The sequence below is a fragment of the Pempheris klunzingeri genome, chromosome 9 (genome assembly GCF_042242105.1).
Source record: "Pempheris klunzingeri isolate RE-2024b chromosome 9, fPemKlu1.hap1, whole genome shotgun sequence".
Lineage (NCBI taxonomy): Eukaryota > Metazoa > Chordata > Actinopteri > Acropomatiformes > Pempheridae > Pempheris > Pempheris klunzingeri.
This window is the reverse complement of record NC_092020.1, coordinates 21,088,550-21,111,848: the sequence shown is the minus strand read 5'-3', so window position 1 is coordinate 21,111,848 and position 23,299 is coordinate 21,088,550. Positions and strand designations below refer to the sequence as shown.

At 42.4% G+C, this 23,299-nt stretch overlaps 1 protein-coding gene across 1 annotated transcript in view; it reads left to right on the top strand.

Annotated features, from left to right (window-relative positions):
* The window catches only part of fat4 (FAT atypical cadherin 4), a 102,543-nt gene that overhangs the window by 66,194 nt on the left and 13,050 nt on the right, over positions 1-23,299 (top strand). The window contains exons 6-11 of the mRNA XM_070836424.1: positions 143-317; positions 11,715-11,895; positions 14,495-14,745; positions 14,968-19,317; positions 20,898-21,002; positions 21,401-21,708. Coding sequence (XP_070692525.1) covers positions 143-317; positions 11,715-11,895; positions 14,495-14,745; positions 14,968-19,317; positions 20,898-21,002; positions 21,401-21,708 — 5,370 coding nt within the window. The remainder of the gene's footprint in view (positions 1-142; positions 318-11,714; positions 11,896-14,494; positions 14,746-14,967; positions 19,318-20,897; positions 21,003-21,400; positions 21,709-23,299) is intronic.

Genomic DNA, 23,299 nt, shown 5'->3' with positions numbered 1-23,299 from the left:
TGTGGAATTGCAGCTCCCTCCGACTCTCCAGTTCTTCTATTTGTTCCAGACAAACTGTTGTTCTGCTGCTGGAAATGAAAAACACATTTCGTGTACAAGAAGAAGTTTGATCCTCAGAATCTCTTGTGTCTGTGTTTTCCAGGTTGTTGCCAGAGACGACGACCAGGGTGCCAACGGTCAGCTGAGCTACATGCTTAGCGGTGGGAATGATGAGGGCGCATTCAGCTTGTCGTCCAGCGGTCAGCTAAGCTTGACCCAGACTCTGGACCGCGAGGCTCAGGGGAAATACATCCTGCTGATTACAGCCACCGACTCAGGTGAGGCCACAGTGGAAGGTTTGAGCTGTGAGGGTGGCTGACACCATCTTGAAATATTTGAAAGATGATTTTATGCTGGCTTTGAGGCATTATGTTTCAGTTTATAGTGATATAGAATCAGTTGTTTATGTCTAAACTTACACCACATTCAACTTAAACTTCATCATCCATGATCTGGTGTATCTGGTGAGGACTGTGTAATATGTCTTTACACAGACATTGTTGGATTTCAGAAAAGCTAGAAACATATTTTGCAATCAGCCTGCAAAACCGAGCTGAAAAAGGATATTTTCATAAACTAACAGCAATGTCAACAAACAGCATTTTGATTTCATAGTGTGCTCAGAGCTCTTCTTTGTGTGGCATGATAACCTAAACATTTGGGAGTTTTTAGCTTGCAAAATAGTGGGTGTTTTTTGACCTATTCCCCACAATTCCTTTCAGCGGGTTCGATTGAACAGCATCCTCTGTTTATTTGGATACGGCGGTAGAGCTTGTTATAGCCAGATAAAAGGTTAACTTGTTATTGCTTAGAGGCCAGTTAATGTGCAGTTAAAGGAGTACATGCGTATCCCCGTTGCAGCCAAATCACATGGTATCCCAGTTAAGTATATGTTTCCCTGAGCTGCTCTGGCACGGCCGTCATGGTCTGAGGGTGGTTCTTTTTCATTCCTGGACTGACCATGTGACCGTTCATAACGCTGTGTATTTTTGACTGTGCACAGGCTTTGGTGAGAATTTGGACAGTGTTGCATGCAGTGTGTTGTTTTTGAAAAATGTTAGACCCTTCTACATAAACACACTTTTGAGTGTTATATCCTAGTCAGTGAATAATTTGCATATTTGTGGGAGAGATTGTGACTTTTTAGGTCTTTCATCGTAGGAGTACATGAATCAAATTCTCAGGTAATCTAGTCTAAGTAACAAAAAATGTGTACGTTTTCATGCTTTGTTAAGATTTTCGTGCTTCATACTGTTCAGAGGTTTGTGCCACATGGACAAAGTTGCCCAAAAGGCGAACATACTAATTAGGATTTGATCCCTTTTTGTACGCTTCACAAGGAGTCCATATTTAGAGCCCTGACAACAATTCCAAAATATTTTGACAGGACGTTTCAGTACAATGTTGGTAAGAGGCAGAAAGAGGGATTTGGGGTAGAATATCAAAATATCAAAAACCCCATAATCATAGTACAGGCCAAATTACCCAGAAGCATTTTCTCACATTTTTGAGGCCTCGGCTGAGACAGTGGGGGGAAATGGTTCTCCCAGGCGCTATCTGGCAGGAAATGTTGAAGGTGGATGGTGCAGACATGTCTCCGAGTCTGCTGTCTACCATGACCCGTTTTCAACCGCAGACATTCATCTTTACATGCTCAAGTCTGCCTTTATCTTCCCATGCTGCCTTCTTTGACTAGTTCTACCCCAAAACATAATGTAAAAGAGAGGAAAAGAATGACTCAGGAGGATTTTTCGTCCTAAGCCTTCAGTTTGTATTGCCAGACAAAGACTTACGCTATCTGTTAGTCAAACATATGTGCTATTGTCATATTTCTTATTTATATGAAAGCTTAGTCAGAGTCCTGGAGCAGCCGCTGTGCTCTACAAACACTTCATCATAAGCAGAGGAGATCATTTTGTGTTTTAACACAACTGTGACATGACTTAGGATCAGAGAAAATGTGCTGTAAGTTCTCGGCTTTTTTAAACACATTCTGTGAATAAATCATTGACTGATATCGACACGCCCAGTCAGGGCTATGTGCCTTTTCATTCTGCTATAGTGGTTGATCCTCCTGAGACATTTTGAGTCATTTCAGCGAGGGTAAACTCATTAATCACAGCCTGAGCACAGCTTTAGGACCCTCTTTGCTGCTGTGCTGACTGAAATCTGTCATGAAATGGTTGGAAATAAAAGAGCTCACTGGGTGCTGGTTCCCATAATGGGTTCTGGCTCAGGAGAACAGCAGAATTTGGCAAATGTCTGCCATTATTTGAAAATCCGAGCACAGCCCCCAAAATGTGGTATTCATGCAAGCTGCTTAAAGGTGTTTTACAAGGCGTCTTGTTGAGAGGAAACTTGACGATCAGGCTTGGAATATATCAGTTTTGTTTCTCTCTCTTCCTTGTTTATGGAAAGTTGTAACATTTCTGAGTTAACTAGTTGTGCAGATAGAGGGAGACATTGAGGGCTGCAGGGTCTGAGGCTGATCTTAATGCTTAGTTAACATCTGGGATCAGCTGCAGGCAAATCAGATTAGTAAACCACTGCTTAGCAAGATACACGTTATGCCTCTATGGAGAATGTGAAACAACAAGATTGCCTACAAAGCCACACAGTAAAATATTGTAAATACTGAGTTTCTGTGGAATAGCTTCTGTGGTTGTCAAACAAGAGGAACTTATAGGGGTCGGGTCAGGGGTTATCTAGGGTGCAAAGGCATCAAAGAAAATTCCCATTAGTCATCAGCAAGATCAGTTTCTTGAGTCACCATTTAGATATTTGTTATTGTTGTGTTTATATATTCTGATATGGATAATGATCTTTTCTGTTTATGGGTTAGTTCACTTACAGATGATACTGAAGTATTTCTTCAATTTCACACCTCACGTCCTGTGTTTCTCTTGGTTGTTAATATCAAATTTCATGTTGGAATGCTCTCACCACAACGTTCCCTTGTGTTGTGTTTTAAATAAATCAAATCAGAATGAAAGTATTCAAGCTAAGTTTGAAAAGATGACTAAAATTCAGATAAGATTCAATTGCGGAGATGGACTAGTTCATGTGGCAGTCCTTGTACATATTCTTTGTTTATGCATGTGCTTATATATTTCCACATTTGTGTTTGCGGATTACGTTGGTTGCCTCCTAGTTTGTGCGAGTCTGCATGTGGTGGTGAGAGCGCCCTTGGGGTGCATTGACATGCACAGTGTTTGGTCACATTTATTAAAGAGAAGGCACAGTAAATCCTTTGGCCTATGCCTATTATGGTGGATACGGTCGCATAGAAATCCCATGTCTTTCACATGCCTCCAGCACATCACTCCATAGTGCCGCACTGTTTGTATATGGCCCTTTGGCTGGTGGGCGACGGGAAGTTTTGGGGGGCTAAACGACCGCTTAACAGATAAAGAATTTTAATTACCATCCCTATTTAAAAGCAGCATCTTTTATTCCCTTAAATGGCTCCCATAAACCCTCCCGTCTTCCTGAGTTTTTTTTTTTTTTCCCCTGACTTGATTAGTTGCATAATGATCTGTCAATCTCATTCATCTGGTTTTGAACATTAACAACAAAGAAAATTCAATCTTAGCACACATCTATCCATCTCTGACATATTGGGAAAATAGAGATATGCTGTAGAGTAAATGAGCAAAACTGATAACGTGGTGTTAAAACATGGCAGGGGCATTGCTAGATCACTGTCCAACACTTGCCACAATAAATCTTTAATGGGGTCCGTTTCTGAAGGTTTCACCCAGTCTGCAGTCTAGTGGCAACACAAGACTTAGCCAAATAAAATATCAGGTTCCTCAAATGAACTTTAACTGAGCAGTAACATTCTGGATCAGCTCTTAAAAAACTTTGCAGTAACAATGTGGTCTTGCAGAGTTTTTTCCTATCGCCTGTTTTCTCTTTTCCACTCCCTGTTGCACTTTAACAATTGCTGGATCTGAATGTTTGTGAAAATAGGATTGTTAAGTAAAAGGGGGCTTTAAAAAGGTGGTGTGGGTTGGATGATTAGTGCTTCAGCCTGGCAAGATCCACTTTTTAATGATGTTTATTTGCTCCGCTCCTCTGAGGACCCTGGTTAGCACATCACATTCTCACAAAGCTAATTACGTATTTTATATCACAACTGGTTATAGCTGTTCATGTTTTCGATTTAAGTAACTTGCAGTATATAGTGTGTGTGAGTAAGTATGCATGCTTTCATGCTTTCTTAAACACTTTTCCAAAGGCATATTTTAGATTTATATGGTCCTTGTATGAACATTATAGAGTGGTGTTATGAGCAAGTTACGCTGCCAGTCTATGTTTTCCACCTCTCACACTGGTTATGATCTGTTGGTATTGCTGTGTCACCATGAAATGGAAAACAGTCACTAAATGGTCCACATATGCACTGCTAAATAGGGATTTCCAAATACTCAACAAGACAGCAAATAACAGTGCCATTGTAATAAAAATACAAAAGGCATTTCACTTTATTAAATTTCACGACAGGCCGTGAAAAAGAAAAAGAGAAAAAGCAGCACTTCTTGTCTGTTGATACGCTTTTCTTGCCTGCCTGCAAACCGCCAAACCCTATCCGTAACATATGTGGAAGAAATTATGCAAAAGCGTTCAGACACAGCACTCCATAAATAACTGGCAAGTTGTATAACATTTTAGGTTTAATTTGACGAATGCCTCTGAGATCGCTTTATTATTAGAAATATTCCTCGCCCCCCCCCCCTTATTCTGGGTAGCAGCTTTGAGTGTACGGCTGAGATATCCCTTTCACTCTCTTGCTTGTTAACTGTGAGAAAACCTCTGTTTACTCTGTTATGTTTGGCAAACTGTGCAGTGGGACAGCTCGCACCCTGCACTCAGCTCCTCTGAGGCCTTTCATGGGTGCTGGACGGGGTCGCATTAAAAGAAGCTTTGTCGCAAAGCAACAGGTTCTCAGAGGCAGAAAAATGTCAATTTTGCCGTGATGGCAGCCAATTCTTTCCCCCCTGAGTAATGATGTGTTTTATTTGCGCTGTCCCTTAAGAGCACAATCTAGCCGCAGTCCATAAACCGTAATTAACCGTTTAGCCTTAAGCTTCAGGCTACAGATGGGCTGTCTCATAAATTTACACATTCATCCGTCTTCCTTAAGTCAACCTGTCCTGGACTTCCTGGTTTAATGAACCTGGTTGTTTGGACATCCCAGAATTATCCTTGTTTGTCTGTTTAGCGATAAAACATCAGTCATTGTATATTGAAGGAAGAGATTATCTCTTGTGCCAGCAGAGACACTCAAACATGCTTCTTAGCGCGGCTTAAAGTGAGCAACTCAGGACAACTTGCAGCCTTTCCCAGGAGGTGGGTGCTGCTGTTTCCTTCAAATCAACCCCCTGCAAAGTTCTCACAGCAGTGCGCGCCCTCATGGCAGCTGCAGCGATCAAAAAACAGATAGCTTAATCATCATTAACACATGTATTTGGACCCCCTCCGGTTCAGAAAGCATGGTCACGGCACCTTCTTGGAGGTTAATGTGATTTGTCTGTTGGTAATGTACACTAATAAGGTGCTTAGACCCTGCCATATGTTTATGCTAGACAATACTTTCTGGGTTGAGAGGCTTACAGAGAAAACTGTCTGTGGATCTTTAGGATGGAAGAAGAAGTAACAGATGGTCAGCTGGTCTAGTTTAGTTTCAGGGTCCTAAAAGCTTGTTATTTTGGACGTAGATTCCTTGGGGTTACTCTGGGTTTTCCCATTTTCTCTAAACGTGATCCACACCGAAAACAAACCGCTTAGATCTGAGCTCAGATGCAGCAATGAAATATTAGCAGACAGAATTGAATGTCATTCCCACTGCCAGTTTAACAAGCACGTTAAGTTCTTCGGGATTATTGTGAAATATCAAACAGGGGGCTACGTTTTGGTTGTCACTGTCCCAACTGTGTCATTCCCAGATCTGAAGCGAATGTGCTGTGTTTAATGAAATGGTAATAGTGTTTCAAGATTCAATTAAAGCAGAGAAGAATCCTCATGTGATTCGAGTGCTTTGAGCTTCCCGACGGATTCAGTTGCTTTGTGCGAAAGGAGGTGTACTGACGCCAGCGTCTTTCTACTTTATCCCGTAATGTAATGGTTACTCATAGGATAGGAACAGTTATCTGAATACCATCAGTCTAATGTGTTCCCATGGAGAATACCCTCAGTCTTGGAGACAGGGTTATCACCAGGACTTAGCTCAGACTTATCCTTTATGGTATCCATACCACTACAGAGCTCAGTGACTCCAGCACAGCTCTCTAGGGCAAAATCACCTCATGGAAACATGGTACCACAAGGTCCACTATTTTCTTTACTGATTGAGGGAGCATGCTTCTCTGGATCCAAACCCCATTTCCTCATGTGCAATAATATAACCAAGATGAATTTGGATCAAATATACACACACGCACTCGCCTGGACTCTAAGCGATGAGTGGCATTTGCTTCCAAAACAATTTTCTAACCACAGCTAAATCACTCATGTAAAAGCGCACAGTTTATCTAGAGTTTTGAGCGATGATGTTGATAACTTCTCAGCGTGAGGTAAATACAGATGATGTGAGGCAATAATCACCAAGAGAGCAGTGTCAGATGATGGCGGTTTGCTTTCCTAAGTGACCTAAGATTAACCCCTGAAATAAGATTATGCTCAAACACAAACTTCAGACAGAGGTAAGGTAGTGCCTTGATTACTTTATCTGTTTTGGCCGACAAGTGATCTACAAATTAGAGGCCTTTGAATATAAGAAGAAGTTTCTCACACTAGTTCTCAGTTGTCGAACATGAACAAGCAGTGACCTGGACATGGTTTTGTGTCTCGTTCAGTGAGCTCTTCAATTAAGTGTGTATCTTTTGAAGAACTTATACCTGCATGGCTTTGTTTCACGGAGTCTAATGATATTAGTGCTGTACTGTAAAAAGTCAGCCGATACAACATGCAAATAAAACAGGCTCTGGTAGTATGCAGCCTTATAAAAAGTGTAAAATTTACAAAGCTGCTGTAGACATAAAAAGAATAAAGGGTCTGGGAACAGGATTTGCCAATGGAAAAAATACTTTTCTAACCACAGTGCATGGCAGCCACCGGTAGGCAGCTGACTTCCTGCTGCAAATTTCCACCAGCTCTCTTTCCATGGCAAAATGATGTCATTTGTCTTGTAGCAGTGGGCCAGATTGTGCACTGCCAGATTTAGGCATATTTCCTTGCCATATCCCCACCACCGAACCCCCCTCTCCTCAGCTTGAGCCACGATGCACGAGTTGACACCCGCCCTGGCTGCAGTCGTCTAAATCATTGACCCTGACACTCTTCCCTGGGTTTTGCCAGATTCCAGCAAAGACTGTTTGGAGGAGATGCTGGCATTTCTCAGCACTCTTGGAGAAGCATTCCTCTGTTGTTGAGTCACTCCCTCCAAAAAAAGAAGGAGATGGAGGTTATTTTTTACATAATAAAAAGCTCTGGGTTTCTTTTTTTTACCATTACAGGTACAGTATGCGGAGGAAATTCAAGAATCGGAAACAGACGACATACTCAGCTGCGACGCTGACCCCGTTATTTAGCAGCCACGATCATCTGAATCTTAAGAATGTCGCACCCCAAACTTAACTATTTAAAACAACTGTCATTTACATACATTTGCATACCTGCCAAGATATAGTATTTCCTGATGACTAAATCTGTCAGCCCACGCGATGTAACAAGATAGATCTGAACTATTAACACATTGGACAGCAGGTTTGGGGGAAACAGCTGCCAGGGGTTATGTGATATCAGTGAGCCCCAGGAGGCTAAAAAGGCACGTCCTGAAGCTGCACAGAGGCGCATGATGCTGTGAGAAGTGATACACCAAGAAAAACGTGAAAAATGCTCTGTTTGAACCCACGCCTGCCAACGAAAGGCGGGGTCAGCACAGGTTCAGGGTCGCACGGGGGAGTGTCTAGGGGCTTTGGGAGTATTTGAGCACTGTTAAGGTCTCCACTAAGGGGGAGGGGGTGTCTTTGCTCTATGCTTACTACGGATTAGCTGGGGTAACAGTGTCCTGTGCTGCAGAGTCCCTGATGTTCTTGGTGACAGAGGCAGTGCAGGTCAAAGGTTACACAAGTGGTGGCGGAGGAGGTTGTTCGTTCTCCCGAGGCAGTAAACAGGCTGTGACATCACATCCTGTTCAAAACTGAAACGCCTGCAAGGAGGGCAGTGCTCTCCACAAACACACAGACACACACAGACACACACACACACACACGGCTAGCCTGCTTCCGCTCTTAGTGGGGAAACAATGCTATTGAAATGCAGTGACCGCACTCACTGTGCACCAGAAGGCAGGTTGAGTTCAGAAGAATATAGCAGCTGGCTTGACAGCCAAAACCAAATGTTTTCTTCATTCTGTCAGTCTCTTGGTAGGTGCTAATGGCTTTTGTAGACAAAGCCACTTAGCTCCCAGAGCCACTTATCAGGCCAGCAGGTCCTGCCTGCACAGAACATCTTTGATCAACAACAGTCTTAGTGAGTTGCTGACTGTCAGCCACACTTTGCCTGGCAGCAGCAGCTCCATGCAGGTCACCTTTAAGTGATACAGACACCTTACTTACTTGGGTCGCTCCTCAATTAAGAAGGTCAGCCAAGGAGGAGCAGTGGCTGCTCTAATCTGTTGCCATGGCAACTTACTGAAAAATGACTCATGTCACTTTAATCACGTTGCCCACTTGAACGTGTGACACAATAGGCTCAAGCATAGGCGGGTTAGAAAGCCGCAATCAAGTATGATGTTGATTAAGTAATCCTGCTGACTGCATTTGTTTGGGCCCTTAGCCACATATTGTGGTCCTTTGATTACACGACAGCCCTGTGATGATACAGTTTAGACTGAATGCTACCTAAATTACATACCACAATTTACATGTTGTGCTTGGATTGTGTTGCTGCAGCTGTTGATTCTTTGCATTTGACATCAAATTTATCGTGGGTTGTTCCTGTATAACTCACCAATGATTTTGGAGTATGTTGTTTATAAGCTGTATTCTCTTAATTGCAAATATTTGTAAAGGTGGAAATACATAATCACCTTAAAATTCAACATTGCCTATATTTGGTTATAAACACAAGACTCTTAAAAAGCAAGTAAAGCCTTAGTTAGAACTGCAGAGGACATGACTCATTTTGGTAATGAGTCAACTAAAGATTAGTGTTGTATGATTTTGGCCCTCTTTTGGGATAGAAATTGTTTACTGTTACCTCTGTTTGTATAATTTATTTTGCTTCTGGAATTCAGCTCTGTTTATTCTGAACGTGCCTGTTAGCCACTTCTGTTCTGACCAGAAAACCTGGATACATGACGAGCTTAAGGTAGAATGTCTGTTTATTATCATAAAACCAGGCAGTGAAGCAATGTAACAGTAAACTATCTCAAATCTCATTTTGTGAGGAATCCCCTGCCCTCCTGAAAGAAGCTGCGGTGGTCTCCAAACCCCACAATGATGTTCAAATTTGTTGATCTTCGTGAGGAAATTTCTCCTCTCTGTCCACAGGGAGATCACAGTTCAGTGTCAGCAATTTAAGAGCAGCCACGCAGCTTGTAGGGAATTTAATTTCTTTCTCAAGGACACTTAAGTTGGTTGGATAATGTTTCAACCTAAATTTGTATACACTGAAAATAGTTGTGTGATTTGGCCAAAAGTAACAAATGGGATTAGTGAGTGTGAACCAGAACAGTAACATGCTATGAAGGTTGGCAAAAAAAAAAAAAATCTCTCTGTAGGTTCACCACAACACCTTTCATGCTATCACATTGCTATCACATTGCTATCACATTGCTATCACATTGTCAATTGATTTATTTTTACTGCTCAAGTAGTGATTGTAGTTACTTTAGGTTTTGGGAATAATGCAAGTTTGGCCTAATGGCTAAAGACCATATTACTGTAGCAAATAGTCACATCAATCGCACAACTGTGAACTTTAATGGTCGAAAGAGGGAAAGTCAGTCATTCATCCTTTTGGGACCATGGATATATGCACTAAAGTTCATGATAATCCATCCAATAGTTTTTGATATATTTTAATATGGATCAAAGTGATGGACTAACCAGCGTTGCCATTCATAGAGCCTAACACTAGTACCTGGACAAAAAGCCTCATTGGGTCTGAAAGCAAAATATTTTTCAGCAGTGCTCATCTTCCTTTTCCCCCCTCACCATCTTTCGGTGACATACAGTTTGAGAGAAAAGAATCATTTAACCGCCGCACTCATGTATCATCTCAGGAGGCTGCTAAGGGAAAAATAAATCATCTGACTTTCAAATGAGAAGAGCTGGCACAAAATATAATGAGCATATTTCCCTGCTTTCAAGATAATCCACGCTGGCTGAGCAATAGAGCCACAGTGTCCCTCAAGCTTTCTTTTCTGACCCTCCACCCCTCAACACCCTCTTTTTCTCTGATTCCTTATGTTTTGGTTTTGCACGGCTCCACATTAAGAGAGAAATTTGGTGGCCAACGTCCAAATGTTTTTTATTATCTCTTATTAATCCAGGCCCCCACGCTACGCAAGTTCAACCATCTGATGTTTTCAACAGCTGAGTACACAGGCACAGGAGACACAAGCTCAGGATTGTGTATGTTTTTATTTGGGTGTATTATAGTTAACACATTCACATAGATTCCTGAACAGAGCTGCAGGAGGGAACAACTACATGTAAGAGGTGGGAAAATTCCCTCATGCAGCATGCACATCTCAGTTTTTCTCAATCCTCAGGTGCTCTCTGTCCTTATAGGCAATGTAAACATATGCAAATCATTACGATCTCAAAATACCTCCAAGCCTTTAAAGATGTCCCCAAATCCCATATTGTGACTTTCAGTAACAAGGCTGAACTTGCGTTTATGTTTGGAATATAGATCAGGGAGTTCAGCATGCCATGTAAGGAAGGATTATAAAGGCGAGCTCAAGCAAGGCAGATGTCTGAATCTTTTTTCTCTTCAGGTTTTTCTGCATTGCGGCTCGTTTTCATCTGCTATTGATTTAAATCCATCCCCCAGGGCTCAGCAAGCCCCGTTTCGTCACCCGCTCTGGGAGAAAAACGGTCAGATTTTTGCTGAAAATAGCACTTCTCCTCGCTCAAATTCCACAGACTAACTCACTCAGTGTCGCGCACCTTAAAATAGATACCTCACTGTGGAAATTAAATCTATGAGTGTCCAAGACCCCAGGAAGGACGCCTGAAAGATTTGGTTTCAGAGACATTGAGCCCTTTTGATGTGTTCTGTGCTGGTGTGTGTTGATGTGGCAGTGCGGCAGACGATGGAAACCCAAAACGATGGCCAGAGAAATTTGCTTGAATTAAATGCAGCAGGAATATTGTGGCTGAGCCCTCACCGGATCATGAATTGGTTCAGTTTGGATCTTGCGGCAAATGACAAGTCATGTACAATAAGTCAGCCTTAATGTCGTTCACATGTTACTGTGTTCCCTTTACCGTCTTGCTGTGGCACAAAAAGAACTGTGGTGTAATGGAAAATGTATTGAGTTGCTTCTGTCTTGGACATTGAGGCAGTTTCCTCACATTGTTTTAGGGTGCTCTCCTTGAGAAAAGAAAAGGAAAACTGCTGTTGTCACTCATTTTTTTTTCATTTTCCTTTATCTCCAGGTTCTCCATCTCTGAGCGGAACAGGGACAGTAACAGTTCTGGTGGACGACGTGAACGATAATGTCCCTGTTTTCACATCCTCCACCTTCCACACCACCATCATGGAGGACGCCCCGACAGGGACAGACGTGCTGTTGGTCAACAGCTCCGATGCAGATGTTGGCGTCAATGGTGTTATAAGGTACCCATAGGCCTTTACACTTCTCTAATTCTTTTTGACTTATTTTTTAAGGAATACATGCTTGTATTTGACTTTTGAGAGCTAACAGTTAGTCAAAATGTCCTCACTATGGAGGATTTTCCTCCGTCTTCATTTGAGAGAGAAATGTGAAACAACATACAATAAGTTCATGACCCCCGAGGCCTCCAGGGCGACCCAACCTGATTTCAGGTTTGCAGTCGTTGCTGCTCTGTTAAGCACCTTTAATCCAGTTTATATGTAAAACTAGGTTTGATTTTAAACTAGGACTAGTTTTATGAGGGGGCCTCATAATGAAATAATTAGCAACAACAATATTTACACCAATAACATTGCCCTGAAATCACCGACCATGCATCGTAGAAAATAAAAGTCTGAATTAAGGATTTTATATAACTTCCTGAGACAAAGCAAAACTGAAAGTTTTTACTGACAGTGCATTTTTGTCTCCTCTAAAGATTTCATCACTCTACTTTTAAGGACTGGGTTAGAAGTTTCACAGCAGATGCAGTTACAAGTGTTTTTTTCCATGGACTTTTAAGGGAACACTGAAGGTTTATTTCGAATTTTACTCTGTTACAAGCAGATTAATGCAGGAATAAAATATTTTGTGTGCATAAGCCTAATGAAGCCATTTTTTACAATCCAGAGGAGATCTATGTCGCTTTGTTCAGTTCCCGTAACTACTGTGAATAATCAGGTCAGTCTTAGTTTGCCTTTGATTCCCTGGTGTGAATATACCCTTTCAGGGCCATACAGGACTGGGTTTTGGCTTTCCTCACGCCTTAAATGAAACGTTTTACCTCATCACCAGCTTTGTGAAATTCCAGGCCGATGTTGCAATTGTTAACAGGAGTTTAGGAGTGGAGTGTGGAGTTTTAGTCAACACCCGGAGTCATTATTCGGGCTGCGATTCTCAAGCTGGACGGCAGCTTTTTCACACTCACAGCCCCCTCCGTGGGGGAGCTTGTAAGAGCTTCTGGCCAGTCTCTCTCAAGCCGGACACTGACTCAAGTCTGACCCCTCCCTCTCCTTAGTAACCCCACTGGGTGTACATTGGGGGGTACCGCAGCGCGCTCCAGTTTCCCAAAACAACGTAATGAGGATGTTAATTGTCTATGACAGTATGAGTTGTGCCCATCAGGGGTTCGAGGCCCTTAATGGAGACCAGAACCGGTTACCTTGGGTTATTAGTTTTGATTCTCACAGCCCATTAAATGTAAGTCCCAAACCTGGACTTGTCTCTGGACTGTGTTCTGACCACAAGCATCTGTGGACAGTTTATGTTGTCGATGATGTCCAAATAAGCTGTGCATCCACTCTGCTTTCACACGTTGTTCTGTAATTTGTCGGCTGATCCCTGGAGGGGGATGCTTTTTCTGAAGCCTTTTCAAAATATGCACTGGTGTGTACATGTATGTGTCAGTTTACATCTATGTCTGGGTCCTGCTGGAGACTCGTGAGATACAGGGTGAAACATGATATTAGTTTGAAAGCCAGCGACTGTGGCCCCTCAGTGCTGAAGAGTTGAATGATATGTGATGTTACTGATGCATGCATTTTATGATTTGTTTATTTATATTGTAAGTGATATATTTTTGATTTACTATGGAATTTTAAATCTTTATTCTTTTATAAATATCATGTTCCACATTAACATAAATTGAATCAAATAAAATCAAATAAAGGATTTTATAGTTCTCTAACTTCAGCAGAGGAAGCAGTCTGAACCACATGGGCTTTCTGTAAGCAGTGAAGCAGAAAACAATGACTGTATTTGATAGAATATGAAGCTGGGTGCCTCAATCAGTCAACTAACTGATTTGATGTCACGCCAGTTACAGCATGGTGACCATTGTTGAAAATAGTTTTTTTTATTGCATGTGCTTTTGTGGAGCTTGAAACAGTGCCCTCTATAGACCACATTGCGACAGTAGTGACCCTTCAGTCACTGGCAGTGCAGCACACAATATGTAGAAACTGGTTAAAGGGAATGACTTATGTGACACCTTATGTTAAGTATTTACATTACACATGCATGTAATAACACTGTTACCTCTCTGAAATATAAGATGTGGCCGTGATGCTGAAATTTAAGTAGCTCTAACTATAAAAATTTGATGGACTAAAAGAGATACTATGTGTAATTTCATACTTTTTATTGTCTTTTCACAATGTCAGAACCATTTCTAAATTTCTAAGCATTAAAAACATTTCAATATATGCAGGTGCAGAAAAATTCCATTAGAGGCTTCATTAGTCATCTCTTCTCTAGTTTATTTTTCTGAAAGCAGTTCAGTTACAGAAGATTTTCATTAACACAAATTGAAGCATTAGGATTTGTAAAGACAGAATATTGATTCACAGTTTACCTGATTATTTGCTATTTGCATTTTTACAGAAAGGACTGTGGTAATTAGGAATAAAAACAAACAAAAATTACAACATCTAAATGCCACATTTTTGTAGGTTCAGGACATTCATTAGAAATCATTTTACCAGACATAATTGATGACTGTGATCTAACCACAAATTTCACAAAGCTTTCACTGAAACTTGTCTCTCTTTATATTTCCTACAGCTACAGCCTGACTGGAGGACGCGGCCAGTTTTCCATCAACCCAGCTACTGGGCAGATTATCACCAGCTCCCTGCTGGATCGAGAAGATAGAGCCAATTACCAGCTGCTGGTTGTGGCAACAGATGGAGGGCAGCCGCATGGCCTGTCCAGCTCTGCCACTGTGTCCGTGACTGTTGCTGACATCAATGATAACCCTCCTCACTTCCACCACCACCCCTACGTCACCCACATTCCCGCCTCTACTGCAGCAGGTTAGTACCTGTTCTCACTGTTACCATGCTCTTAGACCAGGTTTGGTTTAATTCGTCAGTGCACTGCATAATAAATTACACCTTTGCTTAAGTTCAAACACGGTATCTGTTTTTCCCTTACAGTTAAATACATTTAACAAGCATGTGTTTATATGCAGGTTTATGCATAATGAGAATCTTTAAAGACCTAACAAATTATCGAACACTCATTTATGTCTTTAGGGTCCCTGGTCTTTGCTGTTACTGTCACTGACGAAGACTCAGGTTCCAACGCCCAGCTGCACTACGCCCTGATAGGGCGCAACTCTGAGAAGTTCAAGATCGACCCTGTCAGAGGTGCCATCACTGCCAACGAAAAGCTAACTGGAAGCTCAGAAGTTACCCTCACAGTTCGAGTAAAAGACGGCGGAAGTAACCCCAAAACGGATACGACCACCGTGACTGTCCGTTTTGTTACTGGAGGAAACTTCCCTGTCATCAAACTGAAGGAGCATGCATTCACGTTCCCTGAGAGCCAGGCAACCAACCACGTTGTTACAACGGTAACTGGCTCTTCTATGAGGGGTGGACCGTTGTCATATTACATTGCCAGCGGCAATCTGGATAATGCCTTTCATATAGACCAGCTATCAGGCGAGTTGTCTATCAGACATCCACTTGATTATGAACACATTCAGAAATATGTTCTTTGGATTGAAGCCAGAGATCAGGGTTTCCCACCTTATTCCTCTTATGAGAAAGTGGAAATAACCGTGCTGGATGTGAATGACAATCACCCAGTGTTTGATAAGGATCCCTTTCATGCTGAGATACTGGAGAACCTTTCACCTCAGCGGGTGCTGATAGTTTCTGCTGTTGATCTGGACAGTGGGCCCAATGGACAGCTGGAATACGCCATCATTGATGGCAATAGGGAGAACAGCTTCAGCATTAATAGAGCAACTGGTGAAATACGATCCACCAGGCCACTGGACCGGGAGAAGGTGGCGCAATACACCTTGAAAGTCAAAGCCACTGACCGGGGATTGCCACCCAAAAACACAGCAGTCAAAGTGGTAATCAATGTACTGGATGTGAATGACAATGCTCCCAGATTTTCCAAGATCTTTAGTGCTACAGTGGCTGAAAATGCCCCAGTGGGTTACACTGTCACCAGAGTCACCACCACAGACGAGGATGCTGGTTCAAATGCCATTAGCCGATATTCAATAACAGATACCAGCCTCCCATTCAGTATTAATCCAAGCACAGGAGACATAACAATAAGTAGGCCACTCAATAGAGAGGACACAGACCATTACATTGTCAAAGTGTCTGCACATGACTCTGGTTGGACCGTAAGCACAGATGTCACCATATTTATAACAGATATTAATGATAATGCCCCCAGATTTAGTCGTCCCTCTTACTATCTGGATTACCCTGAGCTCACTGAGGTAGGCTCCCTGGTCACACAAGTGTCTGCCACAGATCCTGATGAGGGATTTAATGGCAAAATTTTCTATTTCATTCGCTCCCAGTCAGAGTACTTCAGAATTAATGCCAGCTCTGGAGAGATATTTGTGAAGCAGCAGTTAAAATATCAGAACTCAACAGGTGCTAGCAGTATAAATATAAATCGTCACAGCTTCATTGTCACAGCCTCAGACCGGGCAGTCAAGCCTTTGATGAGTGAGACGACAGTAATTGTAAACATTGTAGATAGCAATGATAATCCCCCAGAGTTTGATTCGCCTAGCTACTTTACTCCTGTCACTAAAAGTGTCAAGGTTGGCACCAGACTGATTAGGGTTATAGCTCACGATAAAAAAGACTTTGGCCTTAATTCTGAGATTGAGTACTTAATAACAGGTGGAAACAGCTCTAGCAAATTCAAACTCGATAAAACAAGTGGATGGATTACTGTTGCCTCTCCTCTTACATCTGATATGAATAAATTTTTCCTCATTGACACCACAGCAACTGACAGAGGAAATCCTCCTTTGTCTGCGCGAGCATCAGTGCGAATAGCAGTCACAGAGGAAAACCACCACACGCCTGAGTTCTCACAAAGCCAAATCTCAGCCACTGTACCTGAAAGCCTTGCTGTGGGAACAGCAATAAGGACCCTGTCTGCAAGAGACAAAGATAAAGAAATGAATGGCCTTATCACATACAATATTACTTCAGGCAACGACAAGGGTCTGTTTTCACTTAATGGTAAAACTGGAGTGTTATCCCTAGCTTACGCTCTGGACTTTGAAGAACAGCAACAACATGAGCTTAGAGTTTCAGCCACTGATGGTGGTTGGATTTCAAAGACAAGCTACGTCTCCGTCACAATACATGTGACTGATGTGAATGACAACCCTCCTGTGTTTGATCCTGACGAGTACTTCCCTGTTGTACAAGAAAACGTTCCCAGTGGCACCACTGTGGTCAAAATGAATGCCACAGACCGCGATTCAGGAGCTAATGCAGTCATGGCTTACGTGATACAGTCATCAGACAGTGACCTCTTTGTTATTGACCCGAACACAGGCACCATCACCACCCAGGGCTTCTTGGATTACGAGGCTAAGCAGGTCTACCATTTAACATTAAAGGCCTTCAATGTCCCAGACGAGGAACGCTGCAGTTTCGCCAATGTCAACATTCAGCTAAAGGGAGCCAATGAATACGTACCCCGCTTTGTCTCCAAACAGTACTACTTTGAAATCTCTGAAGCTGCTCCAAAAGGCACAGTGGTCGGGGAAGTGTTCGCCAGTGATCGAGACCAAGGAGATGATGGAGTCGTTTACTACCTCATTTTTGGGAAGAGCAGAAAAAAGGGCTTCGGCATCAACAAGAAAACAGGCCAGATTTATGTCACAGGTACTCTAGACCGTGAGAAAGAGGAAAAGATTTCACTGAAGGTGTTAGCAAAGAATGCAGGAAGCATCCGTGGGGCAGATATTGATGAGGTATTTGTGAACATCACAATTCTTGATGCCAACGATCCTCCTGTTTTCACCCAAGAACTCTATGATGTGCAGGTTAGTGAGGGTCTCTCACCAGGTGGTCTGGTTACCTTTGTGAGTGCTGAGGACTCTGATTCTGTCCCAAGCTGGAGCAGATTTTCATACTCCATTGCTCCTGAGTTTGATAAAAATGTCTTTACTATCAACCCAAAAACTGGACAAGTGTCTGTGGCTGCAGAGCTGGACAGAGAAACAACTCCTGTGTATAATCTAACTGTTCTGGCTGTGGATACTGGCACACCTCCTGCAACCGGAAGCACCACTGTGATTGTGAATCTGGAAGATATCAATGATAACGGTCCAACTTTGACAACTGCCTATGCTGAGGTAATGGAGAATCAGAGAGCTGGCACTACAGTTACAGCGCTAACAGCGTCTGACCCAGATCTACCACCCAACCAAGGCCCTTTCTTATTCAGCCTTCTCGGTTCTGGATCTGCCAACAGCTACTTCAGCCTTAGTCCAGCTGGAGTGTTAACCACCAGTCGGGAAATCGACAGAGAACAGATTAGTGACTTCTACCTCTCTGTTGTGATCAAGGACTCTGGAATGCCTCAAATGTCCTCCACAGGAACAATTCACATCAAAATAAATGATCAGAACGATAATCCATCAGAGCCAAGGTCCATGGAAATCTTTGTTCACTACTTTGGGAACATGTTTCCCGGCGGCTCTTTGGGAGATGTCAAACCTCAAGACCCTGACATTCAAGATAGGTTCCACTGCTCCCTGATTCCTCCATCTTCTGGTCTCTTTAGCGTCCCAACTGGAACATGCAACCTCAATTCTAAAGCCCGCTCAACAGATGGAACTTTTGAACTAACCATTCATAGCAGTGATGGGGTCCACGGTTCAGTCAGTAATACAGCCCGAGTCCTCTTCATGGGTTTCACGAATGCCACAGTGGACAACAGTATACTCATCCGACTCCACTCTCAAGGAGTCAAAAGCTTCCTTACCAACCACTACCTCAGCTTTCTACGCATTGCCAACTCTCAGCTAGCAGGACTAGGCACAGGGGTGCTGCTTTATGGAGCCTTTGAACTCAACAATCAGACTTTCCTAATGGCAGCTGTGAAACGCGGCCACGGACAATATGTCAACCCTAGCGGCGTAGCAACATTCTTCCAGAGTATCAAAGACATTTTATATAGACAGAGCGGGGTGCAAATAGATGCAGTGGACCATGATCCTTGCACACGTAACCCGTGCCAGAATGGAGGCAGCTGCAAGAGGCGTCTCAGTGTCGGGCCTGATATGAAGACAGAAGAAAGTGTCCCAGTGATCCTTGTTTCTAACCACCCCCTGCAGCCCTACGCCTGCAGCTGCAGGCCAGGATACACAGGAGCTCTGTGTGAGACAGACATCGACGAGTGCCAGCCATCTCCCTGCCACAATGGCGGCACCTGCCACAATCTGGTGGGGGGTTTCTCCTGCACCTGTCCTGAAGGTTTCACCGGGATGGCCTGTGAGAGGGATATCAATGAATGCCTTTCCAATCCCTGCAAGAACGGGGCGCTGTGCCAGAACTTCCCCGGTGGCTTCAACTGCCTGTGCAAATCTGGCTTTGCAGGTACTACACACGCAGGAGTCACATTTTATATCCGACCACAGAGTCACTTATTTTAGGCTTGGAAAAAACCATGTTGGGACACACACATACACACACTGACACTTACACAATAATGTACTCACACACATGGCTTTGGGTCCAAGGCAAATATTTGCTTCTAAATGTTTCCAAGAGGTGTTGTAGCCATAGCATACAAGCATGGCTGCCAAATACAGTTTGGTTTTCAGATTACCAGTTGGGGGGTATCAGCTGTGTTGCATATCAGCCTGCCATGTTTGCTTTAATAAATAGGATGATGCGAAGCTGACCCTAGTCAGGATTTGAGTGTAGACTCCACACACAGTTCACCAGTATCACATTTCATTGTGTGCTTTCATGTGCATGCAGCTATGACCACACACAGATACATTTCTAATCCAACTGTATACAGAAGGATTTCTTAATCAAGCATCAAGCATTTGGCTCTGTTTTGACTTGTATGACAAATGAGCAGCTTTATAAAAGATCCAATCAGGCCCTTCATTTGGAAATCTAATGAATACACGGCATTATTACCCTTGATAAAAGGGGAGTGGATTTTAAGTGGAATTACTTAGAGGAGTCATTTGAATCCTGCATGTTGTCCAGCCACTGACTCCAGCATCTGAAAGACATTTTCAAAGCGGACCATAGCAGGCGATTTGCCTCAAGTCAAGTCATTACTGTCCCTTTTTATTATGACGATAAAAAATAACCACAAATCTTTAGATTTCATCAAGATAAATGACCTTCCTGAAGAAATGCACCCATTGACTTACAGTAGTTTGCATGCCCTCACAGTGAACTTTCAACTTCCTGTTTTCCGTGCCTGGTTTTTGGCAGCAGAATCTATCTCCATTAAGCAACTGTCGCAGGATTTACAACCCAAAATATATTTGCAGACATTCATTGTCAGTCTTTTTGTATTGTACCATGCCTGAATCATTTAATGTCTTGCCCCAGTCCATTATTTTTATTGTTTGTGTCACATTCCTTATGTTGATGTGAAAGTTTGTAACTCATTTAGATTTTCACATTCATATGTGCCAGCATTTAATGTACATTGCAACTGTTTGTCGTTCTGCACTGCAAAAAACGTATCCAACGTAATTTGACCTTGCAGTGAGTTTGAAAATCTGATTATTCTTAGTGAGAAGAATCTGCCAATTGAGTGAGATCATCTCTTTTTTTCTATGAAAGTTTCAAGATGTTGTTTTGGATCAAATGATGTCATCTTGGACAACTGCTTTTTATTCCAAAATAGCATCACTTGTTTCAAGAAAAAAAATTAAATAAGTTAAGATGTATGAAGACAGGTGAAATTACATCTTCCTATTATATATTTTATGGTTGTCTCAGCAAAAGTAAGATTCTCGGGCTCACTGCAACTTTAAAAGATTTGTTGGAGCACAGATTTTTTTTGCAGTGCATTTCTCAGCTGTGAGGTGATGAAAGGCCTGCATGACTTGGCCTGTGGGGAAAGTGAACTGTGTTCCCCTCAGGGTTTTCCTGTGTTGTCTGCCACCCCATCCATTTTAATTTGTGTTGTTCTGTGAACCCAGGCAAAACGTGTGATTCCATCATCAATCACTGTGAGTGTAACCCATGTTTTAATGGCGGGTCCTGTCAGAATCGGGTGGATGGATATTACTGTCATTGTCCATTTGGTAAGTAATAGTAGGAAACTTTTTAGGGTATTAACAAGCCCTGGTAAATTGAAAAGCAAGATGTACAATTTCATGCAATACTCCTAAAGAAAAGAAAGTCATGCTATTCTTAATCCATGATTTGTTAAACAAATGTGGACACTGTCAATTCAGTTTGTGTCTCCATTTTTCATTCTTTGTACTACTGCTGCCATCAATAAGCTTCCCATTTGGGCAAAGATGCAAGAGTATGGTCTGACAGCAGTGATACCTGCTTTGGTACTACTAAATGCAGAACATATAATATTGAACAGAATAAAGTTTCTGTTTTATCTGTAGATATTTTTATCACAGCAGCATCGTGAATCATTCATTGGCTTCCTCTCTGAGTCCTCTTTTTGGTCTGTTTTTGTCCTCAGGGGTTTTCGGCAAACACTGCGAACTGAACAGCTATGGCTTTGAGGAGCTCTCCTACATGGAGTTTCCGTCTCTGGATCCCAACAATAACTACATATATATCAAGTTTGCTACCCTGAAGAGCAATGCGCTGCTCATGTACAACCACGATAACCAGACTGGAGACAAGGCGGAGTTCCTGGCTCTGGAGATCTTCGAGGGAAGGATGCGCTTCTCCTTCAATTTGGGAAGTGGAACTTATAAACTGATGACCATGATAAAAGTTTCAGACGGGCAGTTCCACACAGTCATCGCCAGGAGAGCTGGGATGGTAAGAACTTCTATGTTCCTGGTAGAAATGAGCTCATTGTTAAATGTTTTTCATCATTTGTTCTTGAAAAAACATGTAGCGGCTTAATAGATGGGGTAACATCTATCAGTAACAAAAACTTTGCGGAAAATCTGAGTAATGTGACATAGTATGGTCTTAAAACGTGGGTTGCGCTATCAATAGCATTTATGTCCTGGACTTTTATAGCTGAAACCTGCATTCAAATTTGGCCTTATATTCTTTTTTGCATCATCAGATGATAATTAAACTCCCCCAAACCACGGGTAGCTCAGCTTATGGTTTTCACGGTTTGTAATTATATTTTATTGCTCGTTGTGATTTACAATACAAGGATCCAAAATGACCCTGAAGGTTGAAATTCTGTCTCCTGTGCTCCGAATGAGAGGCTTCTCCCTGCCAGCAATGCAGTGGCAAGGAAAGAGGGAAAAAATCCAACCAGGCCCTGTCAAACCTTCTATAATGTAGTTCTCCTGCTGGACCTCAAATCTGTCATTTCCCACCGTGCACTGAGAGTTTCATAGGAAGCTGGTAAAATCGTTAAATTGTCAGTTTTGAGATGGTGCAGAGTGAAAGGATGGAAAGGAATACAGCACACATTGAGATTGACTGTGATTCTGTCTGCATATAGTGCCCTGTGAATAGTATGCGGAGGTGGCCATGTAAGGGTTCTTGAGAAATGAGAGAGAAAAGTGTGTGTGTCACACCACATGTGCCAACTCCCTCAGGCGGTGTAAAGTGAACCTGATCACTGTGTTTGCAGAAGGTGCTGTGGGTCATTTCAGTGGTCAGGCTTGAGGTGTGTTCTCAGTTCCTGCCTTCCAAAGTTTGAGTCAGTGTCAAAAGCAGAGAAAAACCATGGTCGTGTGCTATTTGATGGCCATGACCATTGCCGCAGCTAGCGCTGGCGTAAGCCATTTTGCTAATGCTTGCGTTAGCTGATGTTATCCTTTCAAAAGTACGTGATCAATAAAGAACACAAGCTGCCTTCTTATCAATATTACCAGGCTTTTTACTCTTCCATATTGTAGCACTGAGATTGGGCTTTCAAATTTGAATTGGGATTCTCACAGTTGTTTCTTGATTTGGACAGTTGCCTTTCTAGTTGATCAGTAAATAGCACAACCTGCCTACTTATTAATACAACTATATGTTTTACTCTGTCTTTATCATAGTACTGAGATTGGGGTTTGATACGTTTCTTGTGGCAGCCTTTCTGAAATAAGCAGGGATGAAAGTTACTATACCCTGTTGTGATCAAGGACACATAGTTGAATATTTGAACATACCAATTATGGTTGTCTTTGCGACAGCAGTGCAATAGTAGCACTTGGAAATGCCAGGGGGGGACACTTGTCTGCTTCCACCTTAACTGTCAAATACTACAACAACAACAAGACCAATATTGCAGTTTTCCAGTGTATGTGTTGCAGATTTGCTGTTTAACTGCGTGAATAGAAGCACTTGGAAGTAGCTTGTTTATCATCACTTACAGAAGTTGACAAGCTGAATGTGTTCCACAGACACAGAGCATCATTAGCATTCATTTGGAGTTGTGTGTGAATTTTTAATA